At 46.0% G+C, this 20431-nt stretch overlaps 2 protein-coding genes across 6 annotated transcripts; both read right to left on the reverse strand.

Moving 5' to 3' along the window:
- Positions 1–3957: 3957 nt before the first annotated feature.
- On the reverse strand, positions 3958–9590 carry PAQR7 (progestin and adipoQ receptor family member 7). 3 transcript variants are annotated; one of them, XM_028738794.2, is made up of 2 exons: positions 9247–9590; positions 3958–5955 (listed from the first exon to the last, which is right to left on the reverse strand). In XM_028738794.2, exons 1-2 carry the CDS (start codon positions 9573–9575, stop codon positions 4860–4862), a joined length of 1425 nt encoding a protein of 474 aa, XP_028594627.2. In that variant the 5' UTR covers positions 9576–9590; the 3' UTR covers positions 3958–4859. The 3 variants fall into 3 exon arrangements, with proteins under 3 accessions (XP_028594627.2, XP_077788102.1, XP_028594628.1); XM_077931976.1 differs by having other exon boundaries at positions 3958–5936; positions 9247–9385; XM_028738795.2 differs by lacking the exon at positions 9247–9590 and adding an exon at positions 8329–9211.
- A 4209-nt stretch (positions 9591–13799) lies between these two features.
- On the reverse strand, positions 13800–19222 carry STMN1 (stathmin 1). Of its 3 annotated transcripts, none has more exons than XM_028738790.2 (5): positions 18960–19222; positions 16556–16620; positions 15533–15705; positions 14919–15110; positions 13800–14260 (listed from the first exon to the last, which is right to left on the reverse strand). In XM_028738790.2, exons 2-5 carry the CDS (start codon positions 16566–16568, stop codon positions 14189–14191), a joined length of 450 nt encoding a protein of 149 aa, XP_028594623.1. In that variant the 5' UTR covers positions 16569–16620; positions 18960–19222; the 3' UTR covers positions 13800–14188. The 3 variants fall into 3 exon arrangements, with proteins under 3 accessions (XP_028594623.1, XP_028594624.1, XP_028594626.1); XM_028738791.2 differs by lacking the exon at positions 18960–19222 and adding an exon at positions 18899–18922; XM_028738793.2 differs by lacking the exons at positions 16556–16620; positions 18960–19222 and having other exon boundaries at positions 15533–15733.
- Between the last annotated feature and the right edge of the window lie 1209 nt (positions 19223–20431).

A 20431-nucleotide genomic window follows, 5' to 3' on the forward strand; every position in this document is an offset into this window, starting at 1 on the left:
GGAGATTGCCTGAGAAATAGGTCATTAACAGAGAACAAAGACAAGGAAATGGGCTATCAGCAAAGCAAAGACCCTGTGCCAGCCCCGCCCTGAGATAGTGAGCAGAGACAAAAGGAGAGCAGTTGTTTAAGGTTGCAGTGGTGATGATTTGCCCTAGCAGAAAAGGTTCCAGTTTGTTGCAGCAAGTTGGAGAGGAGCTGGAGTACAATGTAGAATGCCTGTTTGAATCACAAGGTTGCAGCAATGGGAGAGAAAGGACTCTCTTGGAGTATAGTGCTTTGAACCCCTCCTTCGTAGGCTCAGGTCATATATATGTACAGTGGTAGCTCTGGTTATGAACGGAATCTGTTCTGGAAGTCCGTTCATAACCGGAAACCGCTCGTAACATGAGGCGCCATTAGCAAAAGCGCGCCTCTCTATTTCCGTTCGCATCCTGGAGCAAAGTTCGCAACCGGGAGCAGCTACTTCCAGGTTACCGGAGCTCATAACCCGCAGCGTGCACAACCAGAGGTGTTCGCAACCAGAGGTACCACTGTATAAATAAACCATATTTCATATATCACAAAGACATCATGTTCTCCACTGTGCCTCATTTCCCAAGGAAAAATGAACCCTAGAATCTCGCACTGCTTGGAGACTGGGGCGCCATGCAACACTACTTTCAGAAATAAATATACTGCTCTGGAAACCAGCTTAATTCTTGCAAAGCATGACATTATTATAATCATCCCTTCTGTATCCAATGTCCAGGCAGTTTGTGTTGGTCCTCATGTAGCCTAACCATCCATGTACAAGAAAGAGGTAGCAGAAGACTTGAGGGAACCCCAAGGTTTGCAGAAGTACAAAAATACTTCAGGGTGGAAAATCATAGAGGATGGGAAAGGGAAGACCCCCCCCCCCTTCCCACAAGAGCATATCGGGAATGAGAATGTCCAGTGGTCACAATGCCTGTTGAGAGGAGAGAAACCCACATCAATATGTGTTTGTGACTATTGGTAACTAATTTTGCACCCCTATCAAAGTTGTCTCTACAGACGATGTCCTAGTTATGCTGCTGTCGAAAGGTTTGCTGTGGGGATGAACGAGACAGAAGACTATAAAACATTTGGCTTGTGAAAATTGCTTTATAGAAACAAATGGCAGAAACAGGCCCATTAAAACATATAAAATATCAGACAGGAAAAAACACACACAACATGACCTTCCCAGCCTTAGTTCCTGCAAAATTCTGTCTAACTCCCTGAAATTTCCTTTATATGAAACTCTGAATTGCATCATATTCATTAGGTGAACACCAAACACATTCAGAAATAGTGTATATCTGGTATATCTCTCTTGAAAGGATACCACTTTAGAATTCCGATGTGGGAGCATGTTGCAAGGCTTCCCCAGAGAGAGAGAAATCACTGCCATGTGGGAAAGGAGCATGTTCTGGACCAATTTGCTCCCTAACATGATAGGTTTTGTTCTTTAAATTTAAAAAATGTTCATGATTAAGTATGGCCATTTGAAGAGATTAAGATCATCTTTCCAAAATGTTCCAGTTACAGATGGGTAGCCATGTTGGTCTGCCATAGTCAAAACAAGAAAAATTCCTTCCAGTAGCACCTTAAAGACCAACTAAGTTAGTTCTTGGTATGAGCTTTCATGTGCATGCACATGAAAGCTCATACCAAGAACTAACTTAGTTGGTCTTTAAGGTGCTACCGGAAGGAATTTTTCTTGTTTTTCCAAAATGTTGTACAAGACCAAAAGTGGCTGTGTTGAGATATAAACAACAACCCCCCAACACACACAGGGACGGTCACATGCAGCCTTCAAAATAATGCCATGCAACCCATGGGGCTTTTGCTCCTAACCCCTCTTCATCTTCTGTGCTAACTATACAGTCTAGAATGATGCCACATTTCTGTGTCCAGAGAGGTTTCTCCCCCCGCCCTCACTTTTAAGCACCAGAAATAACTTGAACAAGCAATTCCACCAGGTATTCTGAAATGGCACTCTTCCGAGAGGTCTACTTTAAAAGCAAGGGCTTTTTAGTCCGACTGAAAGCAAGACTCAAGCCAGCTAAAAGCCACACCTTTGATTTAAGAGGTTTGAAGAGCACCCCATTTTCAACCAAGCCCACCCCCACCCCTTTAAGGAAGCTCATAAGTGCCAATCCACACAACTCTTCCAACAGGGTGAAGTCAAATCAGATGGCTGCATTTTGAAAAGCAATGAAGATTCCAACCAGGTGGGTGGCCACATCCTGTCTCAAGACACAAGGCATTGTCGTCTTAGTCAGGAGTATTTCTACAAACTTGCTTAGGGCACTGAAGTGCAACATTATCAGCCCCCTTAGGCTGCAATTCTATGAATGCTTACTTGGGAGTCAGGAGCCCTACTGGACACAGTAGCGCCTACCTCTGAGCAAATTAAGGAGGATGTTGACAAGCTGGAACGTGTGCAGAGAAGGGCAACCAAGATGATTAAGGGTTTGGAAACCAAGCCTTATGAGGAACAGTCGAAGGAGCTGGGTATGTTTATCCTGGAAAAGGGGAGACTGAGAGGAGATATGACAGCCATCTTCAAATATCTAAAGGGCTGTCACATGGAAGATGGAACAAGCTTGTTTTGTCCTGTTCTGGAGGGTAGAACTCGAATCAACGACTTCAAGTTAAAAGAAAGGAGATTCTGACTAAATAACAGAAAGAATGTTCTGTCAGCAAGAGCTGTTCAAAAGCGGAATGGACTCCCTTGGAAGGTGGTGGACTCTCCTTCCTTGGAGATTTTAAAGTAGAGATTGGATGGCCATCTGTCATGGATGCTTTAGCTGAGATTCCTGCATTGCAGAGGGTTGGACTAGATGACCCTTGGGATCCCTTCCAACTCTCCAATTCAATGGTTCTATTAAATGTTTATAGGCTCTTCCTGCTGTTAAATGCCTATAAACCAGTGGTAGCTGACCTACTGTCCTCTGACTGTTGTTGAACTAAAGCTGCCCTTATCACTGACCATTGCTGGCTGGGGCTGATGGAATTCCAGTAACACCTGGAGGGTTACAGGTGAGCCACCGCTGCTTTAAATGAAAGAGAAGCCTTTTTTCATCAACTGCATAATTAACATGGGGATTCATCGGCACAATATTTCTCAGTGGTCACAAGCACAGACGCTCTTTTAAAACAAGACACACACAGGCTTACAAATAATAGAACTGTAGAGTTGGAAGGGACCACGAGGCTCATTTAGTCCAACCCCCCTGCAATGCAGGAATCCTTTTGCCCAACGTGGAGCTCGAACCCACAGGTTAAGAGTCTCATGCTTCACCAACTGAGCTGGCACCTCCAGGCAAAGTAGACCCTGATGTTCAGGGAAGTGCTATCCCCAAAACACCCCACCAAAGAGCTTTATAGGGATCTCTGGCTGGGGATGGAACATGTGCTCAGCGGCAGAGCAGAGGGCAGTAGGTCACAGGTCGAATCCTGGCTGCCTCCAGTGAAAAGGAGCGGCTGCCAGTCAGCGTAAATCCTGGGGTAGATGGTCACATGGCCTGGCCTGGTATGGCAGCTTCCTGTGTCCTTCTGGGGACAGAATGTTGCTTTAGATCAGGGGTGGGGAATGTCAGGCCTGGGGGCTGAACATGGCCCTATAGGCCTCCCTATCCAGCCCCCTGGACTGTCACCAGGCCATATGCACTCCCAAGCTACACCTGTTGCCAGATGAGCTTTGCATCCTCCTGGAGTGTCTTTGGTTGGCTGAAACATGTCACTGAACTCTGATAATGCCTCTTTGCTTGCCTGGACGGAGGGCAGAGGGGTGTGGGTGTTTAGGAATTAGCATCCTGTACAAAGTATGCCCACTTTTGTCTCTGGCCATGGAAGGTTGCCCAGAAAGGAATTCAACCTTCAAGATAAAAAAGGGTCCCCAGTCCTGCTTGAATTGGTCCTTTGGCCTAACCACTCGTATGTGTGTTCATTTTACTTTTAAAATCCAGCCACAAAAGCCAGCCCTACTCTAGATAAACACATACAAGACACTCATTTTTCCCTGGATGCATCACATTCACCTAAATTACTAGGGTGAGTTTTACTCCAAATATTACAATTCAGCTTTACCCCATCCAAAGGGTTATGGGGTTCCACTCCTTAAGGCACGTAAACATGGCAGCTTCCCAACTAGCTGGATGATTGTTGCTGCACCTGACAGGAATGATTTCTCTGGGACACCCTTACCTTGTGGAAAGCCAGAAGGCAAGCTGTGAAGGCACCACAGTCTGACCCAACCTTGCTAGGGTCCCTTCCCCCAGCAGCTGTGGAGATGCACCATGGGGTCTGTGACTGCATAGGTCAGGCATGCCGAAAGAGCATCGAGGGATGGCTTTGGCATGCAGCAAAGTTGGCATGTGCCCAGAGGCCGTTGATGCTTGAAGGACCCTCCCACCTAGTCAAGTATGGACCTGGTGCTAGCCTTCGTCCATCTCTCCTGGAACTCTTCCACCACTGAGAAAACCAGAAGGGAAGACATATCAAGTGTAGGAGTAACTGTCTCTCTCAAAGGGAAGGCAGGGGGAAACAGAACCACCTCCTGGAAAGTCCTATTGCATCCAGGAAGCAGGCCACTTCCTCCCACAAGATGGCTGTGCTCATGCCACTTCCTTTCTGGTGCAATATCTGACCCACCCTCGCTGCTGCTCGGATGTAGTAAGCAACCCCAAAGGGAGCAAGCGACGTGCTCTTAACCATAGGAAGAAACGCCAGCTGCGCCAGGCAAAAATGTCCAGTCCCCTGAATTACAGTGACACAGGCACACCCAAAGTGAGAACAAGGAAACTGGCAGATCAATACCCACCCACCCTCTATTCCCCCACTCTGTCCTTCTCACTCCTCTTTCCGATGCAGTTTGCGCTGCACTCTGGCAGTCATGAGGAGGGCCGTAAAGAAGCAGATGGATGCCACAAGAAGACATAGGGAAGAAAAAAGTGGAGCCAAGTCGCCGTGGAGCCGTGAGTAGATGGGCCGCCTCGTTTCATAATCCAGAAGCACCGCCTCCACCTGGGTGAGGGTGCAAAGCATCAGGAAGACGTGGAAGATCTGGTGCCCCTGGCCCACAAAGTGGCACTTGCCGGGAAACCACTTTTCGGGGTAGGGGTAGGCAAAGAAGAAGGCCGCAATCAGGAAAAAGAGGACGTGGCACTTGTGGTATAAAACGGCCACGTCTGTGAGTCCGGAGGAAGGGGAGACGTAGATGCGGTGCAGCACCGGGCTGATGTCCAAGGCGTACGCCAGGGCAGAGGGCATTTCCTGGCAGAGCCTGCCCCGCAGGGAAGAGAGGTGAGGGCTCCTGTATTTGGCATAGCAGGAGCCGGCGCACGAGAGCCAGGCAAGCAAAATGGCTCCCGGGATGTAGAAGCCCGCAACCCTTGTGTGCCACTCGGGCTCAATGGCGTAATAGTAATGCACCAGAGCACTGCTGTACTGGTATGTGGCTACGCCCACATAGTCCAGGAAGAAAAACGCACAGTGCCAGAACTCAGACTTGGCCTGCAGGAGGTGTGCCAGGGTGCTGAAGGTTGCGTAGATGACCGAGGAGGCGGCGATGACGAAGAGGGGCTGTGTGTGAGGGTCGCCTAGGAAGTCCACCACCTGCGAGAGCCGCCAGAACCTCACCACCAGGACCAAGGCAGCCACCAGGTGCGTCCAGACATTGACGGCCTCGTTGTGCCGCTGGAAAAGCGACAGGAAGTAGTACTTCCAGGTCTGGTTGAGGGGCCGGTAGCCGGCATGGATGTAGGGCTTCTGGAAAAGCCGGGGCACGTCCGATGCCTCCACCGTGCAGGAGGCTGAGGGGAGGGCCTCCTCCAGCAGCCGAGGGACTTTCCAGAAGTGCTGGGCACTGATGAAGAGGCGGCTGAGCTTTTCGGACACGATCGTTGCCATGGCAGGAATGGGCAGCCCCTGCAGAGCAAAACAACCCCTTTCAGGAAGAAAAGAGGAAGCAGAGTTGGGTTTGTGTTGGTTTGCATTTTGAAACAATGGATGCAATAACTGACAGTGGTTGAAACGGGAGTCACTGGGGGAATTGGCAGAGCAGATGGCTGCTTGGGGAACAGAGGAGAAGCTCAGCAGTGTAATCCTAACCCTACTTACCTGGGAGTAAGCCCCACTGCAGTCAATAAGGCTGAGTTCTGAGCAGTCATGGTTAGATTGTAGGCTGTTAGCGTACAATCCTAGGCGCACTTTGAGCAAAGTGAGGCAACTTATAGGTAAACATGCAGAGGAATTGCACTGCCTGGCTCTGATACTTAGCTGGAAACAAGACCCTTTGAAGGAAGTGGGTCTTGCTTCTGAAATGAAATGTGGCTGGAATTGGCCTTGCAAAAAGGAGCGTATTCCCTTTAGAGTAAGGAGGGAAAGGTGTAAACTATGTGGGCAGTATTATAACATGAATCTATGTAACGTTTTTCACTCCTGCTTTGATTACATCAATCACTTTTGCAAGGCAAGAGGTGAGAAGCCGAGAATGAGCTTGCGAGGAGGCATACCATGGGCAGACTGTCAGGCAGAGAAGCGCAACAGCAGCTTATCAGTGGTCCACTGTTTGCAGACTAAACTTAGTGGCCTGGTTCACAAATAAAGCTAAGCCATTATTAACGTTAAGCAAAGCAAAGTTCATAAACCAAGAAAAAGCCATGGATTGCAGGTGTGCCTTTGTGTAGTTAATACACAATAATTAAGCCATTGGGTTGACTTGAGCAATCAAATCATGATAGAGGAAGAAGAACACTGGAGATACGGGATTCTGGCCAGCTGGCTAGCAGTAGCCAGCAGCTTACTTTGTACAACACCATTTGAGCTAAATCCATTACAACAGGCTACCTGAGCAATGGGAAATTAGAATTCCAACACCTGCATCCTTTAAGATCCAAGAACATTCAGCTTCCATCCCAGATTTTACCAAGTTCTTTCATCAAGCCAGGGGGGGCGGGGCGGATCCTGTTTCATGCTTCTAACTTTTGTAACTACAACTCTAGATTTTTGTCAAATAGATTGGTGTGTGTGTGTGGAAATTCTTCTTCCTTTTTTTTTTTAAAATCCCCAAAATGAATGAAATAATTAAAAAGGTAAAGGTACCCCTGCCCGTACGGGCCAGTCTTGACAGACTCTAGGGTTGTGCGCCAATCTCACTCTAGAGGCCGGGGGCCAGCGCTGTCCGGAGACACTTCCGGGTCACGTGGCCAGCATGACAAAGCTGCATCTGGCGAGCCAGCGCAGCACACGGAACGCTGTTTACCTTCCCGCTGGTAAGCGGTCCCTATTTATCTACTTGCACCCAGGGGTGCTTTCGAACTGCTAGGTTGGCAGGCGCTGGGACCGAGCAACGGGAGCGCACCCCGCCACGGGGATTCGAACCGCCGACCATTCGATCGGCAAGCCCTAGGCGCTGAGGCTTTTACCCACAGCGCCACCCGCGTCCCTAATGAAATGATTAATCAACAACAAAAGCATTGCCTGGCCTTAATTTCCACCACCATTAAACTGCAACCCACTCAACCTCCTCCTTCCAGGAAACATTCTGTTCAAAGGCATTTTTTCATCTGTTGCCAAAGATGGGCTTGGTCAGAATTCCTAACACCACGAGCACCCACTCCTAGCCAAAGATTCGTCTGGCTGAGATCACTTTCTTAACATAACAAACATGGGGTTTTTGCAGTGCTCAGAGGGAAAATGCCAGGCTCTCTTCTACTCTGAACCAAGCCATGGGCCGCCAGAACCAAGGCATGAAATTTAGCAGTCTTAAGTCAGGATGGATTTAGTGAGAGTGATTAGGTGGCAGCTGAAGGGAGCCTTCTCTCTGAAACCCTGGAGCCCCCTTTCCCAACGGGGTGCCCTCCAAAGTTTCAGGTGAAGGGCTGGCTCTCCCTTCAACTACTAACTTATTTCGCCACCTGCCACCCTAGCCTGTTCCTCAGCACTTTTGAGCAGGCCTTGTAGATCGAGGCTGTGTACCTGTTACTGTTAAATATGCTTACAAAAATAAGACGGCCAAGTCACCTCACTACACCAACTCTTCTAAAAAGAGCAAGGCATCCTGCTTATTCAGTGATAGGTGGCTTTTTTGAGACAATGAAAATAACATGAGGGAATATGCACATGTCAGTCTTTGAATCAGCTGAAAGTCTGGTGATCATTAGACTTCCAATTCTCCCACAGGCTGCCAACAGCACTAATAGCAACCTCCTCCCAGTTTTTCCCCACAACCCAACAGCCTGGATACATAACAGAACCCCATTGTTATATAATGCAAAGGGATGAAGGCGGGGTTTGAATTGTCTATATAGGAACGGACCTGTAAGAAGCTGCTTAAGCCGGAATCCATGTGAGAACTTGTTTATTTTCCTGCATTCAGAAATTCCACTACCACCTCTTCTTTCTTTTAAAAATAAAGATGCCTGCGAGACTTCGCATTCTCTTTAACACCTCACCCAACATTTGCAAGCCCTGGCTTGCTTTGCCTCTCCCTGTACTCAAACGTTTGGTTCCACATTTTAAAGTTGTGAAACACTCTCTCTTTTTTAAAAAAGCCATATATACTGGCTGACCGACGCTCTTTTTCCAAGCAAGGTACACACACCCCGCCAGCAATGGAAAGATCCACAGGCTGACTGCCCCATTTTATAGCCCTAAATCCAGAGGAAAAAAACACCTCACGCCCATTTTAGAAGAAAAACTGGTCTCCCCACCCGCGCTCCCTCCTATTAGGGAAGCACCCTGATCGCCCCATAGTTTAAACTGACCAACTTTTCTTACGAACTACCAAGATGTTAGAAAGTTTGAGGCGGTAAAAGCTTGCAGACTAATCCTATGCACGTTTACTCTAGAGCAAGTCCTCGTGAGCTGTGTGGGGTTTATTCCGAAGTGTAGCCAAGCTGCAAAGGAAACCGTGATCCGGTGCACACTTACTCGAGAGTAAGTGCCGCCTGATGTCTTTGGGGCTTACTTCTAAAGCAAGCTTGCATAGGATCGGGGAGCAAAGGAAACTGCCCCCAGCCACCCACCTTAACTCAAAAGCGCGCGTACTTTCCTCAGTTTCTCTAAACGCCTCCCGGACTCGCGTTGCATTGTGCAAATAATTGCTCCCCGCATAAATCTCTCATCCCCGGTTTGCTCTATTACCACACAGTCCCGTCGCACTGGGCATCTTGTCCCTTAAAAGGAGGGGGACCCCCATTTTCTCACTCCGGTGCCCCCCCCCCACTCCTCTTACCGATCGCCAGCAGCTTCTTCCTGAGGATGCTCGTCTGAAAGCGCCGAAGGAAGAGCAAAAAGAGAGAGGCGCCGACCCAGCCTAGCCGGGCAAGGCCGCCCCTCTGCGGCAACAGCCGCCTCTCCCCAAGAGACCCGCCTCGTCTGTTTTGCTTTTTCCCACGCAGCTGCAGGCAGAAACCAAACAGAAGCGCTGCCGAAGACTTGGGACCAACGAGGCGCTGCGCCCCCTGGAGGTTGCAGCCGACACCCGAAAGTAGCGCCGGGCGGGAGAAAGGCGCGCGGGGGGGGGGGACCCCAATGCGGAAGCTGCAGGAAGGGGACGTGCATGCTGCGTTTCCCTCCCTCAGACGCCGAGGGAAGATGCGTGTGGGGAATCCCGGGAAGCGCAGCTTTTCTCGCCTCATGTGCCAAAAATTCCATCCTCTGTGCTGTTATTAAAGGCAGAGGAGCCCTGTTCTCCGTGCCCTTATCCCCAATCGCCTCTGTTGCAAAACATGAGCTGCCATAAAGCATGGAGGAGATAACCTGAGATGGTCCAGTGCAGGCTTCCTCAACCTCGGCCCTCCAGATGTGTTTGGCCTACAACTCCCATGATCCCTAGCTAGCAGGACCAGTGGTCAGGGATGATGGGAATTGTAGTCTCAAAAAACATCTAGCAGGCGAGGTTGAGGAAGCCTGGTCCAATGCCTGCCAACCCATTGGACTCTGCACTAGGATCCTGCACTGTTCCTCTGGGTCCTGGGCAGCTTCTTTGCTGCTTTATGTTTACATGGACCCCAATGGGAAGCAGCAAAGAATCATAGAATTGGAGAGTAGGAAGGGACCCCAAGGGCCATCTAGTCCAACCCCATGCAAAGCAGGAATTCTGCCCACCACCATCCTTGAGTGGGCTCCAACCACTAACCTGCCTTACCAGAAATTCACCAGTGTAGGACTCCCAGAAAATGACTGCTTTGCTTCTCATTGGTTTTTGCTGTTGCATCACTCTGTGTCAACTTATCCAAACCCATGGGCGTAGCCAAGAGGGGGCAGGGGGTAGCTGCCCCTCCCCAAATCAATAAAAATACATAGCTAACTGAAGCGCTGCCCTCCCCCACAAATCCTGGCTACACCCACGTCCAGACCCACTGTTTTTCTCTCTCCCTAGACCAGTGTTTCCCAACCTTGGGCCGCCAGCTGTTTTTGGACTACAACTCCCATCATCCCTAGCTAGCAAGACCAGTGGTCAGGGATGATGGGAATTGTAGTTCAAAAACAGCTGGAGGCCCAAGGTTGGGAAACACTGCCCTAGACTAACTGCAAGGTTTGTCCAGGAAAGCTAAACCAGGAGCCCAGGTTCAGACAACACACTAAACCAAATCGTACCTTAGCACAACAGCAAAGGACCAGGGAACAAAGCAGCCACAATCACCTTTCATAGATCCTGTGCTTTCATGCCAAGACAGGTGTGGAAAAGTTCTGGGGCACAGGCCAAATTAGGCCCAGCACAAACCCCAAGTAGGTTCAGGCCTTGTTCCCTAAACTACACTCACTTGACTCAAACCAGTCATCACGTAACACAAGAATGGAGTAAATGCATGGCTGAAAGAGCTGTGACCTACTTGATTGAAAAACTTTTCACAGCCAATGCCTGCAGAAAACATTTTTGCCCAACTCAGGTCTAGTAAAGTCCCATGCCGCGCGTCTCCCGTGCCCAACACCCAGCAGGCTGTTCGGGAAATGCTGCACAAGGGACTTCTGACATGTGGGACATCCACCTTTTGATTCACCCAATGGCTAATTTAGTCTTCCCACTACGCTATGGCAAAGCCATTATGGGAAAAATCATACTATTAAGTAAGTTTTATGAGTTTCACTTCTTCTGAGTTTTATGCTATCAAACATTGCTTACCTGCATTTATGTGCTACAATCGTTTGAATATAAATGTGTACTGCATACTGGTAATCTTATTTGCCCAGTTTGGAATTCATTGATATTTTACTAGATAGCAAGCTAAATCTGAAGTACTGAATAATGCAAAATCTGTGTTACATGTCCGAATGGCTGCTAGCAAAGGCACACTAAGCTGTATTTTGTGTTGGACTATATGCACAGCTATTAATCATTTAGAAGTTTTAAAAACTTCTCAATAGTCTTCTCAATAGTCTTCCACCACCCACAGTACACACCTTTAATATTTTTTATTTATATACAGTCTTTCATCAAAGATCTCAGGGTGGTTCACAAAATAAAAATTCTTATTCATTGGGGTAGAGAATTAAGCCACTGCTTATTTGCCTCATTAAGTTTTAAAGCCCTGCTTGTGCTTTTTTCAGAGCAGCCTCTCCTGCATGCCTGGCTCATCCCTTCAGAATGGCAGCTGTATTGTGCTATTATATTTGTTGTTGTTTAGTCTTTTAGTCATGTCCGACTCTTCGTGACCCCATGGACCAGAGGACGCCAGGCACTCCTGTCTTCCACTGCTCCCGCAGTTTGGTCAAACTCATGCTGGTAGCTTCGAGAACACTATCCAACCATCTCGTCCTCTGTCGTCCCCTTCTCCTTGTGCCCTCCATCTTTCCCAACATCAGGTTCTTTTCCAGGGAGTCTAGTCTTCTCATGAGGTGGCCAAAGTATTCGAGTCTCAACTATAGTAAATAGTTATATTTACTATACATTAATTTACCCATTTCTAGTCTCTGCACTCAGGACTTGACAGCAGAAAGTACCAGAAAGGCATGTCAACTGGTATGTTTCTTCATCATTACCTTGTGAACTTTGGTATCAAACAAACTTTTTACCTGCACAAGGTCTGTTAAGCAAGATATTTCCATCTGGTGCATAGCTAGAGGACAAGTGATGCAAAATACTGAATTATTCCAGACTATGGGAGAGTTTGTGTACCTCCAGACTTGCCACTATTTTGCAGGAATGATTCAAGCACATACAAGAACTTTAGCTTTGGACAACTGTGGTCTGTCACCCTAGTGCATCAATTTTCATTTTTAAAAACCTTGTTTTAAGTGATGGGGAGATGCCCTGAGAAGCGTGGGGTGGGGAATCAATGAACAGTAAGACAATGTAGACAATCCCACAAGCAAATTGGGATGTCTAACTGCCACCTAAGCTTTGTGCAAGCAAATCAAATTGAAAGTTCTAAGGAGCCCTTAGCAACAGAACAGGGACAAGATTATCTTGGATGCACTTACCTCAAGTCCCATTGAGGTAAGCAGGAATGCAGTGAGGCCCTATTTCTCCAAGAAAACTTGGGAGATATGTTTTAAGAATACTTCCCAGTTAGCAATTACACACATTCAGCATTCATTTTTCTCCGCCCTCCCCCCCCATTTTAAAGCATCACAAGCGCTTTCGATGGCAAGGTATTTACTATCTATAGGCAGCAAGGAAAAGAAACCAATTTAGTTATGTCTATTTATTGATGGCTGACTAAATCTAATAGGTTACAGAGTAATGTTTATATGTTGATGTAATGAGCAAGTTGACCAAGCACACATTTGTACAGAGACATGGACAGGAAGCAATTTTGCATTTATGCCATTAAAATACAGCTTGAATAACCTGTACCAGTCACACTACTTATGAAACATTCCAGAAGCTTGGGGGGGGGGGGAGTTGGGGAGAAAAGGTTTGTTAAGTGGCTCTCATCAAAGTAGGTTGGTTATGAACACAGTACTAGCTAGGTTGGGCGTTCCCCGTACTGCAAGTGAAGAAAAGCCATCTATTCTTTAAAATATTTATAATTTATTTTCTGAATTAAGTATTGTGCCTGCAGTAGTTGTTTGTGCACTGAAATGTTAAGTATTTATTACAAGCCCATACTTCAGAATGGAATATTGAATTCCATACTGGGACTATGTAGTTACATTTTTTGCCACATGGGGGAGTTGCTCCAACTGGCAAATACATTTTACAACACTAAGATACAAAACAAGCACTATTTGGCAGACACTATCTTTCAGATCATTGTTTTGCTATCATTCCCCACACCCAACTCCCAAAACCAATTTAAGGCTCTACAATGCAATCATTTTACAAGATCCACAAGTTCCCTTTTAAAAGTATTAAGTCAGTATGTTTCAACAATAAAGTCTTTAATATCCAGCACCACCTAAGCTTTCTCTTATCCCAAGCACTATACTTGAACCTAGAGCAATTTGCAAAAATGGTGACTTTGGAGCTTGAGGGTGTATGGACACCCCAAAATTTTAAATGAAACTTAAAAACTAACAGGCAAATGCTTTAGAAGTCAGATCACAGTCACGTTAACAAGAAGTTATTTGTTACAAAGTGCAAGCCTATCCAGGGAGGGAGATGGTTCTTAATTGTTTAACAAACCACCAGCTGACAACTGCTGAGGTGCAAGACAAAGCTCTTATTGTGAAACTGGGACAATAGGCAACAACTAAGGAAGCTGGCTGTGAAACATGACTAGCCATTGGATATATTGCTTGCAAGCATTTTTTGTTCTTTATTGCATCAAAATGTTCCAGCCATAGCTATGCCCAAGTTGCATATTTAGTCATGCTAGTCTCAGAAACAGTCACCTGTGATAACAGCACTGTGCAGCTTTTATTAAGTCACTTGGTTACAGTAATATGTTTAAAACCGACAGATTCTGAAGTGTAACAGATTCAGCATGAGCATTACACTACATATTTCTTTCACAAATATGTCAGAGCTGAATACAGCACTAGCCATCAATCCAGGAACAAATGCACTGGAATAGAAGAAATGCAACAAGATAGCTACACTGGAAAGACAACATTTTAGAAAAAGAGTGAACATGAAAAGGGCTCCCCTCTAGCTCCCCAAAGCATGTGTACAGTTGGATCTAACTATACAGCTCTACATCAGTTTTCTAGAAACTTAACAAAAACACTGGCCAATACAGTCTTTGGATATTTAGACAAAGGGGAGAAAGTCAGTTTCCAGGATGAAGTCAGTCGCTTTCGTTGTCACCAGATTCTTTCCCCCCTTCTTTGTTCTTCCGTACTTCTTCAATATGCTTGTCCTGGTAAAGCAAGAGTTAAGATATTGAGATAGAACCTGGTTCTTCAGGGGTTTTACTGCTACCAAAACTGTTTTGTTTCTATAAACACAATGCAAAGTCTGGACTAAAATAAAACTTACAATTTGCAGTTTCTGTGGAGCATATCCTGGGGTTTTACATAGTGATGCACTCAAGCAGATTGGCACCCTATAGTTTAATGACTTGAGAAGCATGGTTTTCATCCCAACAGGTTAACATTTAAGCTTCATGCAGCCAAAAAAAATCCACCCATCCAGTTTTTAAGTACCTCCAGCTCTGTGCAGTTCTCATTTATCAAAAGCATTCTTTAAACTCTACCACTAAATACCTATTCAACACAGGGACAAAACAAAGAACTAACTGCAGCTATTTTGTTTTAGTCAAATGTTAGGGAAGTGGTTATCAGTAGAAACCTGTATGTATTAACTGTCTATTTGTTGACTTGGTCTTACCTTATTGCTACTTAGGAAGTCCTGTGATTCCAATAGTTCATTCCCTCCAAAATTAAATAATTATGTACAAATTCTGAGCAGTTAGGTGTTAATTTTTATTTTTTAAACCAAGGTCTACTGTTCCTAGTTTGTAAATGTCCAAGTTCATATTCCATTATTTTATAGAGAATCTTAAATACCAGACTTACTTTCTCTCTCAAGCGCTCCAGTTTAGCAGCCATTTGTGCTTCTCTGTTCTCTTTGATAGCTTCCATTTTGTGGGTCAACTTTTCCTCTGCCATTTTGCTGAAGTTGTTATTTTCTTCAATTGCCTTCTGCAGCACCTCTTTCTCGTGCTCTCGTTTTTCAGCTAGCTGCTTCAACACTTCAGCTTCATGGGACTAGAATATAGATCCATTCCATGTTTAGTTGAGAGTGGTCTGTATGCAATTACAGTTGTTGGGCTGTGTTAAGTATCATCTGAGTCATTGATAGTGGCCTCAGTCTACTAGCAGCTAAGCTAGTTCCAAATCAGGGCAGACATGGAATAGACAAGTGTGTCTCCCCTATTTGTCTTGGGATCTCTTTCTCCACTTCCAGTATACTTAAATTCAAACAGAACTGCAGCAATTCTATTTGAACTATTAATCTTTATCTAATTCTCAATTTAGTATAACTATTAAGGTACTGTAACATCCAGTTTGAGGCATTTTTCATGGGCTACGGCATTCCTAATGGTAAATTCTATAAACTGGCTACCATTTCAAGTATACACTTGTGCACAATGTAGTGTAGTATTTAGAACTAGAAAAATAATGTTTACCTTGCGCCTTTCTTCTGCTGCTTCTAGCTTCCTTTGAATTTCTTCCAGTGAGAGATCTTTTTTCTTTGGAGGGGAGAGGGGAAACTCTGGAACAGCTTCTTTTGAAGGAGGGCCAAGTATCAATTCAAATGCCTGTCCAGAAGCACGTTTTTCTAGTTCTTTCACCTGAATGTCTAGAAGAGACATTGTAATAGTTAGTATCCTTGAGCCACATCATGCTAACACACACTTTTGCTTATAAGTGCCCTCAAGCTCAAGGAAGCAAATCAAATTTCAAGTCTGCATTTGCAGTACAAACTTTATAACCTGTTTGACTAGTTAATTGAGGCTCCCACTTCCCTCCACATTTTTAAGTGTTGTTTGAGATCCCTGGGGGCCTATAATGGAATACAAAGTACCTCCACAAAGGCACAATCCCTGTTTCCTTGAAAACAACAAATCCAGTTTAAAAGTGCCTTATGTTTTAATACAGGCATTTGCTAAATATTCACACTTAAGACCTGTACAGTTATCCTACCATCAATATTTGGGCACCTACAGCAAAATTTAGTTTCACACATAGTCAAACTACAATAAAAACACCATTTGAGGACAGTTATAGACATTTTAATAGTTGTCACAGGATGTAGGTATGAACCTTAGTTATATCGCACCTGACAAGAACACTATCATTCAAGTCTAGACGTCATCTGTGCTTTTCAGTATGTGTAATATAGCTGTAAAACTGGCAGGTTAATGCTGATGCGATTGAAAAAATTATAATGCATTTTAATATACATTTTACTGATGTTTAAGTATTAAGTAACTTAGAATGCTTTTAATTTATTAAAAATGTATCTTGAGACATCATTACGTATATCTGGATAGCTCAGTTGGTAGAGCATGGTGCTGATAATGGTAAGGTTGCAGGTTTGACCCCTGTATGGGACAGCTGTATATTCCTTCATTGCAGGGGATTGGACTAGATGATCCTCAGGGTCCCATGATTCTAACACAAGTATTAGTAGATAAAGTAGCACTTACCAGAAGAAGCCATGGCTGAAGTAGATTCCAAAATAATTTGCTGCAGGAACTTCAATAGGTGAGCACTAAGAAGATGGAAACATTAGATAGATAGTATCATTACATAAGCGTTAGGACTTGAACTTCTCTATTCAGTGTTTTCCTTCTACCAGTTTCTAGTCCTTATTTAGGTTTGGATGACATGCAAAATAACACACCTGGAAAAAAGAAACCAATCTGCTATACATAGTAAATATCTAGAATGATGTACTCTGAATTAAGTTATGTCCTCGGATCAGCCCCACCCCCAACACTAAGGATCCACCACTGTTAACTCATATTATTCAAAACTGTATTAAAAGAAATTAATCAAGATGCTACAACACAATCTTGGTGCTTTACTGGAGTGAAGCAGACCAGTCTTACACTGCATTACCGATATACACAATAAAGCAGGGGCTGGTCCTGTGTCTCAAGCTAGGTGAATATGAATAGTTTTCAAATTACATGTGTCCATTTCAAACACCCTGTTATTTATGTCTGGGATTAACAATTCTGTGCCCCAAGCTCTTAAGTAGATAGTGGGCAACCAGAAGTGCAAGTATTTTGTAAGAAGGTACACCAGATTTTCCTACCAGCTAGACAAATGAAGGCACCTAAGGCTAGATAGATTGCTAGAGTGCAGGCTGCTTGGGCACCAAGAAGTTTGATATGTTTGAGAATTTTATTGCCTCCCCCTCCTCCAGCTATATCCAAGGGTACCTAAAAGTAAGACACTAAGGTTTGAAATTTATTTCCAGCAACGAATACTAATCCACTGGGCAGATGTGCTCCATCTGTCCCTTCAACGTTGATTAAAAGCAATCAAAGCCTTACATATATGCTCCTAGATTCACTAAAACCCTCCCTCAGGAGCCTCAGAAAGATGACATATTTCCTTTTTATCTGCTAGCCTAGGATTGGTATGCGCCATTGTTCTTGCTACCTCGAGACACAAAGGGTAGCTCACTATAATCGAGATCTAGAACCGTTTGTGCTAAACCCAGTATTAACAAAGCAAGGCGGCATACATTAAATAAATCTGAGCCTTGCCCTAACCTCTTCTCTTCCGCCCCTGACCTCTTAAGATAATATCTAATTAAATGTAGCACAATGGCACCCATATGTATGTTTGTATTCCCAGGCAAACAAAGCTCTTTTGCGGGGAGGAGGAGAAGAAATAAAACACGCACAATAGCAAAAAGCTGGGGTTCTTAAGGGGCACCTCTTCTGCGGTCAGGCTGAAAAACCAAATGCTAGCAACATCGCCCAAGATCTGAAAGCAGGGGTGGGTGGTTTCGAAAAAAGCCCTCACTCGCTTTCTACTACATAATATGGGGCGGGATCAGGAGAAAATACTCACAGCCAATAAGGATCAGAGATAATGCAAGATAGTGGAAGGGGGGGAAAGATGGGGGAGGGGGGAGGGGGGGAGAGAGAAAATGAAGAGCGGCGCCTGCCTCGAAGCCCCGCCCACCCCACGCGCCATTCTAGAACCGCACCGAATTCAAACAGCCCGAGAGCGCGCGCGCGCGCTTCCACCCTCAGAAAAAAAAATAAAAAAAATTGAGGGGAGGGAAGAATCTGAGCTATAACGGTAACATCCGGGCACCTGCTGCTCGCGCGTTCCTCCACCCTCCCGTTTTCGGCGCGCCAAAACAATCCCGAGCGAGACGGCGTCACACACAAAAAAACCCGCCTCAGCCGCGAGCCTCTTCGTCTATTTGGGCTCGGGGCTTCTTCTCGCTTTCCTCCCGCTGCACGCGGGGTCTCTTCTCTTTCCCGCCCTCTCCCACCTTTTTCCTAAGTCACATTTTTAGCCCCTCACGCCGCTTGAGGAACGCGCCTGCCGCCCCCTCCCTTTAATCCCCGTCGGCGGGCGCGACAAGGTGGCGGCGGCGGTGTCAGCTTCGACAGCAACAGCGGCGCCGCCCCTTTCCCACCAACAATAGACGGGCTACTCCTGTCAAGAAGAAAACCAGAGGACGGGGAAATGGGAGCGGGCGCCGCCAGTCCGTTCTGGAACTGGGGTGGGGGCGCGAGCGAACAATAGCCTCCGCGAGGAGAGCACGCGCCCCTTCTGCCTTCCTCACTCGCGGTCCTTTGTCCCCCGCTCCTACCCGCTGGTCACCACCGAGCCACCCACTCGCTTAAAAAGCAGCAGCAGCCCACTCAGGTGACAAAGCAACGGAGCCGTCTGAGACAAAAGCGGATTTTTCAGAGACCCCGCCCGAGAAACCCCCTTCGCCCCTCTTCCCCAACAACGCACTCCGCTGCCGCCCCACCAAACGAAGCCCCATTTGCCCCTCGCAGTGAAGGACCGACCGCTCGTTATCGCCGTTCCCGGCCCCGCCTCGGATTCAAACCAGCTTCTTAGGCAACCCACCTGCTCCTGTCACTGCGGCGGCTACACACAGACTCAGCTCCTAACCGCCCAGCGCTCCCCACAAAAGCGGCAAACAAAGGCACGTGACCTGCATCGGCCACGCCCCCTATTGGCTGAGAAAGGCGGCACGTGCCGCGCAGCGGGGAGGGGTAGAAAACGAGGGGAGCGTTCTCTTTCTCTCTAGCCCCTTCTATTGTGATGGCATGATGGGAAATGTAGTGCAGGGGAGTGTCTCTGGGTGCAATAAAAGTTTTTGGGTTTTTTTTTTAAGACGGGTGGATGGAGGCAATATATGGGAAATTGGCAGGCTCTTGGTTTCCTTCTCCAACTTCCGTCCAACTTTTGTGGGCGTCGCGGTCCATTCCTTGCCTGGGGCAATAGAAGAGTGTCCCTTTGTTCTCATTCTCCCTCCTGTCTCCGCTGCTTACATGTCAATCATTTGACCTTAGAATAGACGAAAACGCCCTCCCTCCGCAAAAAAACCGAGGTCTAATCACACTCCCTTCTACTCAAAAAGCCCTTTAACTCTCAAGCAAGCTTCACTGAGCTTCACTGAGCTCAATGTAGCTTACTCTCTAATAAGATGTCTATGTAAGTTTCAACTCATGCCTGAACATGCTTACCTGAATTCACTGGGTTTTGCACCACCCTAAGACTGCAAGTGTGTAGTGTTAGGATTGTAGTCCTAAGAACAAACTTAGTTGGTCTCTAAGGTGGTACTGGACAATTTTTTAATTTATTTTGACTGCATCAGACCAACACGGCTACCTTGCCTGAATCTAGAATCACACCAGTCTTTAATTGAGCAGTTCCACCTCATTTAGATGAAGTTATTTGGCACCTCACTTGATGATCAAGAGCTCATTTCAGTGGAATCTGGCCATATAACAGAATATAGGATGTCAAAATCTGCCAAAAGGAAAATGAGAAGGAAGGTTTAAAATTGGGTGAGGAACTTGTGGCCCTCCAGATGTTGAACTTCAACCACCGTCAACTTCAGCCAGCATAACCAATGGCCAAGGACGGTGGAACCCTGAGCCCAATGCCAACACCTGGAAGGCCACAGGTTACCTACACAGATTTAAACAAAATGAAACCTCAAAATATACACGGCTTTATTGTTAGGGATTTTTTAACCACAAACATTAAAAGTACTTGCATTTCACATTTCTAACTCAAATGTAAAACTGGCATTAGCTCGACATTGTAACTTGCAACGTATGTACACCATGGGATTAAGGCAGTGTAACTGTGAACAACAGCCAAAGGTCCTGTGCCATCTTAAAGATTATTATGGTATAAACTCTGGGGGGTTTTCTGGGAAACTAAAACCTAGTTGCAAAAAGCTTGTGCCACAATACAGTGGTACCTTGGGTTACATACGCTTGAGGTTACAGACTCCGCTAACCCAGAAATAGTGCTTCAGGTTAAGAACTTTGCTTCAGAATGAGAACAGAAATCGTGGTCCGGCG

The sequence above is a fragment of the Podarcis muralis genome, chromosome 7 (assembly GCF_964188315.1).
Source record: "Podarcis muralis chromosome 7, rPodMur119.hap1.1, whole genome shotgun sequence".
Classification (NCBI taxonomy): domain Eukaryota; kingdom Metazoa; phylum Chordata; class Lepidosauria; order Squamata; family Lacertidae; genus Podarcis; species Podarcis muralis.